The 7,473-nt window shown below is 35.9% G+C and overlaps 1 protein-coding gene across 1 annotated transcript in view; it reads right to left on the bottom strand.

The window, feature by feature from the left end:
- Positions 1-1,006: 1,006 nt before the first annotated feature.
- CDC73 (cell division cycle 73) overlaps positions 1,007-7,473 on the bottom strand; it is a 114,696-nt gene continuing 108,229 nt past the window's right edge. The window contains 2 exon segments of the mRNA XM_035895823.1: positions 1,007-6,211; positions 6,444-6,450. Coding sequence (XP_035751716.1) covers positions 6,172-6,211; positions 6,444-6,450 — 47 coding nt within the window. The 3' untranslated portion in view covers positions 1,007-6,171.

Here is a 7,473-nt window from a genome sequence, read left to right as displayed (position 1 = left end):
TTGACTTAAGGAAGGAGGCAGCTGAGATGTCTCACTACACACAGAGGGGCAGCTGGTGAGGTACCATTCAGTTACACTATCTTTTTCTGCAACTATCTGAACTTCTTAAGGGCATACTGCAAAATTTATTGATAACTCGTAGCCCTAGAAAACAATCAAATCCACGCTTTCTGCTCTTGGGATTGGTATTAGTTGCTGTGGTCATCTCACAATTCTTACGAAATTGCAAATAGCTCTATTACAAGCATTGAATGGCATCTGAAAAACAGTATCTTTTTTTTTTTTCTTCACTGATTGTAATTGTATTACATTAGATCTGTCTCTCACAAACTCAGTAACAAAAAAAGAAAACTAGTGTGGTGCTCCCCAAATCATTTTAGGGCCAGCTGCCAAACAAAGTCTGTCAGGTAATTAAGTGTTTAGTTTTCATTCAGTCTCGGGTTAAGACTGATTCAACTCAGTGGAACTCAGGATGATCATTCACCATTCTGCTCCTAATGCTTATCTGCAGTAGAAGGGAAAAAGCTACAGTTAAAGATCCTTGGAGAATAACTAGAGACAATAATTAAGGAAATAACAACTAGTATGCCTTCAATCTTTTTATGTTCAAAACCTCAAAGCTTCATTACTACAGGTCAAAACTAATCTAGAAAGAAACATGCTGAAGTATTGAGTAGGTCATACTTGCCTTTTTTTTTTTTTTAATTTATTTATTTTTTAAAAATTGTAACCAACTCTTTGATATATAATGGGGAGGAGCTTGTGCTTCCTGTGTTTCTGCTGCCTAGCTTGTGCACTGACAAAGATGGAGCAGAGGAATAATTCATGGATGCGCACTGAGCTGAGGTCCTCAGAAAGCTTGCAGGTCTGTGAACAGTCCCAGTTTGGGAGACACAAGCAGAAAGAATGAGTCAGGGAAGAAGATTAGGGACTGGATGGATCTCCTGGATAGGATTTCAAGAGGTCAGGAACAAGGGAAAAATTAGAAGGCATTTCTTGAAGGTAGTTTTTTTACACTCTATTTCACCAATAAAAAACCATGCAGCATTATGGAACCGCATCGTTGGTCTGGATTGATAGGAACAAGAAAACATGGGGTTTTTTTGGTTTTTTTTTCTTTCATGGCTATGTTGACTACTGCACTTAGAAAGACATCCCACCTTCAAAAGTCCTCAAGATACTTTTTGCTAAGAATTTTCAAAGGTTGGACTTGAGCTGATACTAAATTATTCACTCCCTAAAAAAAAAAAAAAAAAAATCAGTAATATAGTCCATATCTTAAATAATCAGTCAAGTGGCAAGACATATCCAGAAATTCAGGGTTTATCGAAACAGTCATTAAAGACAAGTTTATGACAGTTACGTGAGAGTTTAAAGGTTTAAACTCATGAGAAGTTTGTCTCCTCCTTTCATTCAATCATGGCTGTTCCCATCAGATTCTTACAAGATTTCATTTTAACTTGAACCTTCAAACCACTGTTAAAATTTGGGCCCACTGACAGAGTTAGGCCAGAATTTATAATCTACAAACTCATTTAACCAAACCTTCAAGCAACTGCAGCTAAAGATTTACCTCTGACAGTTTTCAGTGACACACGCAGGAACCTTGTGAAGCAAGTAACCACTTTTTCTGAATTTGAAATAAAAACTAGAGCAAAAGAATTTACAGATGCAAATAAAAACCATAACCCAAGATATTTTTTCTTACAGATTTTATGTACCACCTCATATCTTTCAGTTTTACATGTGAACTAGTCTCTGCAATAAAGTTTCAAACATTAAAGATTGTTCTTTGCATTTGCATTCTTATTAAAAAATTATAAAATTTTTGTTTAAAGAAAAATTAATACAGTAAATCAGTCTGGATGCACGACCTGTCACTGTGTACTACCTACCAATAAATTCTGCTTGATTAAATCTCATTATTTTGAACTTGCCCTCTATGATAGCATCACCATTGAGAAGATTGATATACAGACAAGTCAATAACAGCTGCACAATGGACTCGATGTTACCCACCGGATCACAGTTCCATTAAGAATCCACCTTTATCTTCGTCAAGTGCATGAGCTCCACTTAAACAACTTCACACTTGAAGTGATCTGTTTTCAATCACTGCCTCAGAATCATTGTATCATGCGAACAGTCTTAGGGTAAGACCAAACCAAAGGTGGTAAACTACGCAATTGCTATTGGAGTATGTAACTGTTCGGACAACAAAAGCAAAACTGCCATCTCTCTTCAAAAAAAAAAATCAGTTAAGTAACAAATGAGCAACTCTGAATATGACATCCAGAGATCCAGTTTGTGGCACATTTTCCCACAGATTAGTTGAACTGTAATCTACTTGGCCAACAGTTTCTTCAGGCAGGGATTTTATTTTTTTATGAACACATTGCTCTAATAAAGTACTTGGCATTAGTTATGGCTTTTGAATTAAAACGCATTAATGACATTAAATTTTAAAATCACTAAGCCATTAATTTTGACCAGCTTTTTTTTTTTCCTTATAGTGTTTGCAAGAATTAGCAACTAAGTGTGTATTTTACCAGCACAAGAATGAGAGCTGTACTAATAAACCTTACTTTTGCAGGCCCCTGCAAAGAACGGTAATATTTTATACACTGACTGCATATCAAATGAAAGCCAAAACAAAATTTGCTGTTCTGATAAAGGCTTATCTGTCAAATATCACAATAATAGTTCAACTTATGATCAAGGGCAACTTAACACACAATCTGCTATCTACGTTTTCTTCTGTATTCAGAAATAAAAAGGTTTACAGCATTGCAGAATAGTTCTATAAATTGTCTAGGTCAAGCACTGACTTTATTACCTATTTGTGAAACCATCTTGCTACAAAAATTTCCAGGTAATAACTAAATATCTGAGCCTACTCAATTGAGGATGCTGATCTGCAATTTCTTCGGGTATGCAAGTCCCCGCGGTTGCCCTACTTTACCTTACAAAAAATTCCCCCTTTGTCTGCTTTGTTCAGGGTAGCATTCAGAAAGCTCAAATAGTATAAATCATAGGTATTTTAGTTTTTAATGTAAAGTCATGACTTCAGATATATCTACTGGTCCCTATAACCTTGCTACTGAAAGAAATAATCACCTGCTGATAGTATGGGAGCCCAATAGCAGACTTCAACCCAGTTTTCATCTTGTTTTACCTTGTTTCATCTCATTCATCTTGTACTTAGGAAACAGTGTAGCATCAGAACACTTAAGATGTTTAATAGAAACAGCCAGTTTGTTATCTGATTCCCATGCTAGTATCATTCTACTGTTCAATAAACTACAGTCAGTGAAGTAGCTCAGTTTTAGTTATACATTTTAATTGAGTACAATTTACACACTTTATACACCTCTAAGTAGTGCGTCAAATTTGCTCAACAATAAGAATGCAGCTCACTAAAACAGATGTCTGATCCTCCAGCTTCCCCAGTTCTTAGTACCAGTTTTCTTTATTACTCTACATTAAGTTGTAGATAAATTAAGCATAACATAAGTGTCTTAAATTCCAGCTGTGTTGCAAAATGCTGCTGCAAGGGTAAATTTTTAAGTCCAAGTAGTTTCATAGTCTATGTGCAGTTATTTATGAAGGCAGCAGGAATCTGATTGCAAAATGGCTCATTTTATAAACATCACTACTTTATGACTAACAAAAATATGCACGATCAGGTGCCAACTCCTTCACAAATACATATTTTACAACTTGTGTCATAAATTGCTTGCAAGTACAAAATTCTAAGATGTCAAAGGCCTATGCTCAATCCACAAAAAATGGCACAGTTCATCCAAAGATTTCATGGATTTTGCTCTTCTGCCAGTTTCACATCCATGTAACTTCGCTAGTTTTAGAGGAGTTACTCCCAATATATACATAAATTTACATCTAAATCAAGCCATCTCCTGTATACAATATTGGACCTGGGATCACACATGCGTTTAAAACACAAGTGAAATACAGGACAGAGAAAAGGTAACGGGACCTTGCCTGTTTCAAGACCACTACACAGTCTGCATATCGCACTGCACATGAAGCACAGAATTTCTTCAGAATTTGCTTTTTAAGTTTGCTGCCCATTGTAGAAGTCTCTAAAAACTGCATGGGCCGTGAAGTACTGATTAAGTCTGAAAAAAATTATACATTTCTAATTGGAAACATTTGAGAGTTACAAAACCCATACATGATCTCCCACTCTTTAAAGCAGTAATGAACCCTGAATTGAACCACTTCCTCACAGTGGCGATTGCTGTGTTGATAGCCATTACAGCCTAATTATATTACAGGTTAAAATAAAGCACTGAATGTTTTAGCTCACTCATGTATGAAAGATACATTTATAATAAGCTTAAGTATTGTGAAAAAACAGTCATTTGCTACTGACCAACTGCCCATATAAATAGGAGAAGTCCTAGTGGTTCTGTATTGCCTGCTCTTCTCAGTCACGTCACAGAATCCATTCAAAAACCCAGTCTCAGTTTCTTCCAATCTTGGAGTCACTAAGATTTTTTTTGTTTGGTGGTTTGGTTTTTTTTCCTACATTTCCATTAAGACCATTTAAAAATAGTAGTCTCAATATAGCAGGGATGGAAACATATAATTAAAAGTCAAACCTCACAGTCCTCATAAATTTAAGACATAGTTTTAAAAGCCTCTTAAGGAGATGTGCCTTCTGGTTTTATTAAAAATGAAGGTAACATCAAATAAAAAGCAAAACTAAAGAAGAATAGGTAGAACATTTTACTTTCATCAATCCTTAAAGGTAAGGTATATTAAAAAAACAAAAAAACAAAAAAACAAAACATGGTTTGGAATTTCAAGAACAGGAATATAAACACTTATTTTCTATCCCAGAAAAAAAATCATGCAGGTGTTACAGTATTTGATCATTCTCTACATCCACTGGTATGCAACATCAACTTCGTGTTATTGAATAGATACAGAGATACCATAAATTCATACAAATACCAGGGTATTCTGGCCTCAGTTATACTGTAGATCAAGCAAGTCTCTTCTTTGGTAACTGGAGTAGGCTCATTTTCCATTCCAATGCAGGACTGTTAGGAGGCCATATTAGCCACTCATCTCAGAAAATTACAAGTCCTGCAGACACAGCCTGGGCTACTTTTGTCAGAAGAAAATTAAATTAGAGGTGCTATTAGAGGTATAAACGCGAAGAAGTTAAAATTACTCATTCCTTGTGGTGGCTGTTTCAGAAAAAAAAATCCAAACTCTCTACTTCTCTATTCATTGTTTAATCTACGTAACATTTAGACTCATATGTAAAGGCGTTTTGATAGATGGGAATGTACACATGCACACTTTCAGTTTAAATAAAGAGACCTGTGTGGAGAATGGCAATTTAAAGTTAACATGACTTGAAGGTAGTCCTATAATAAAATTTAAAGATTTAGGAAACTGGGACATTACAAATCCAAAAAAGTGTTTCTAGATTTTTCATCTTCCCTTTTTCAACAAAGACTGACAGAATATACATATACAGGTTGACATTTTGATTTATCCAAAACAATTTTCACTTTGCTCAGTTTGCAAGTCTATTGACTAAAATGTAATATCATTCACAACAAAATATTTTCAGTAAGTGAAACAATAAGCAAAGAAAACCAAAACTAAGCTCAGAAGCTAAGTGGTTTAGAAAGCCTGGTAACATCTATGTGTGTGTAAGTGTGTCTATAATTTTTTTTTTTATACATTATATATATAGACACACACACACATATATATACACACACACGTGCGCACATGCGCACCCGCACACGCACGCATTTGTAACCTGCAGTGAGGATCAATCTATTTTCTAATAAGGAACAAAACACATTATTTAAAAATGTGGCTAATTTAACAAAACAGAGAAGAAACTGCTGCTATCAAAATATACAATTTGGATTGCAGACTAGAAGGCTAACAACATTAAAAAAATAGTTTTAAGCAAAACCCCTTTGCTTCTGAATAACAACAGGTATCAACCTGCCATAGCATGAAGCATCCAAACAAGATTTTATAAAAAGTTTAAACTGTGACCCTTCTTCATTTGTAAAGTTCTTGACATATCATCTAGTGCCAGCTCTGGTCTCCGAACTGGAGCCCCTTTAATTTTTCTCAATCCATACTTCACGAAATAAATGGCAGCTGAAGGGTTCAGAATCTCAAGTGAGATTTGTGCTTTACCATATACCTGAAAAAAACCACAAAACAAACCAGAAAACAATGTGACAACTCTTTTGGTATTTATAAAATCTTACTCTCAGGAATAATATACACAGACTTCGTTAAACAAAATTCTCAGAGAATTAGCAAGTTGCCAAAGAGATGCAACGTCTCATATGCCATATAGCTCTGTATTATGCACAATATTTGTCCCACTAAAAGACAGTCAGCTAAAACCTTTGCTTTGAAGAAAATCCACATTTTCCAAAGCATCACATGACTTCTAACACTGGAAGACTGTTGTTAAAGATAACTCTAGTTCATTCTGGGAATTCAGATATATAGTTTAGCTGAGACTTTAAATAAGAAGCCATAGAAAGTTTGACGCTTGGAATTATTTTGACAATTCCCAGAGGATTTTTCTTTTTGAAGTTCACTCAATCATTCAAGTAGTTTGCTGTGCAATCAACATGAAAAGATTAAACATTCATGAAATGTATGGGCTTCTCCCTTTCCCCAGTATTTCTTCAACTGCTTCACAATAAGAAAGTTTCCTCTCTACAATGTGAAAAAGGTATTGCACTGAACTTCCCGTTCAGAGAGGGTTCTGAGCCGCAGAGAAGCAGAGTTAGAAGTAATGCTGCTCTTCACAGAGCTGCTGGTGCTCCCCCATCCCTCACTTCTCACAGAAGTCAGGGCTAAGTACTTGGGAGGCCCCTAAGATACAGAAGAATCACTAGTCCAAAACTCATTACGTGCCATATCTTTTTTGACGTCCCTCCTCTTCTACCCAGTGCTGTGGACTCAAGGGCACCAGGATAAGATAATGCTTTGTGGCTCTTTATCCTAAGGTAGCTTCTCACCTTTTCTAGACTGTCATCTAGTGAGGCGGAGAGAGAAAGGAGGAGAGCTCAGAAACTCAGTCCGAGTAAGCTCAGAACTGCAGTCCATGGGGAGGGGCTGGGGGAACAAAGGCAAACTCTGCACCACCCAGCTTGTTCTCCATTCCTTTCCTTCTGCCTAAAGGCAGGTGGGGAATCATGGAACTAAATTGATGATTAATGATAACTACCTTTCCTTTAAATCCATGCCTATTATACTTTGGAGATTATTTCCAGTTTATCATAAAATACAGTGGTATAAATTTAACTGTATCATCAGGGAAAGTCTAAACGAGCAGTATTTTCAAGCTAAAATATTGTTCAGATGTCTAAGTCATGTACAATTCCCTTGTTGCCATAACTTCTCATTCCCACCAAACATCATAAAAGCGTGAGCATAAAGGATTTTCAG

The sequence above is a fragment of the Egretta garzetta genome, unplaced genomic scaffold (assembly GCF_000687185.1).
Source record: "Egretta garzetta isolate BGI_Z169 unplaced genomic scaffold, ASM68718v1 scaffold86, whole genome shotgun sequence".
NCBI lineage: Eukaryota > Metazoa > Chordata > Aves > Pelecaniformes > Ardeidae > Egretta > Egretta garzetta.
Note: the sequence above shows the minus strand (reverse complement) of the source record. Positions and strands in the feature narration are given on the sequence as shown.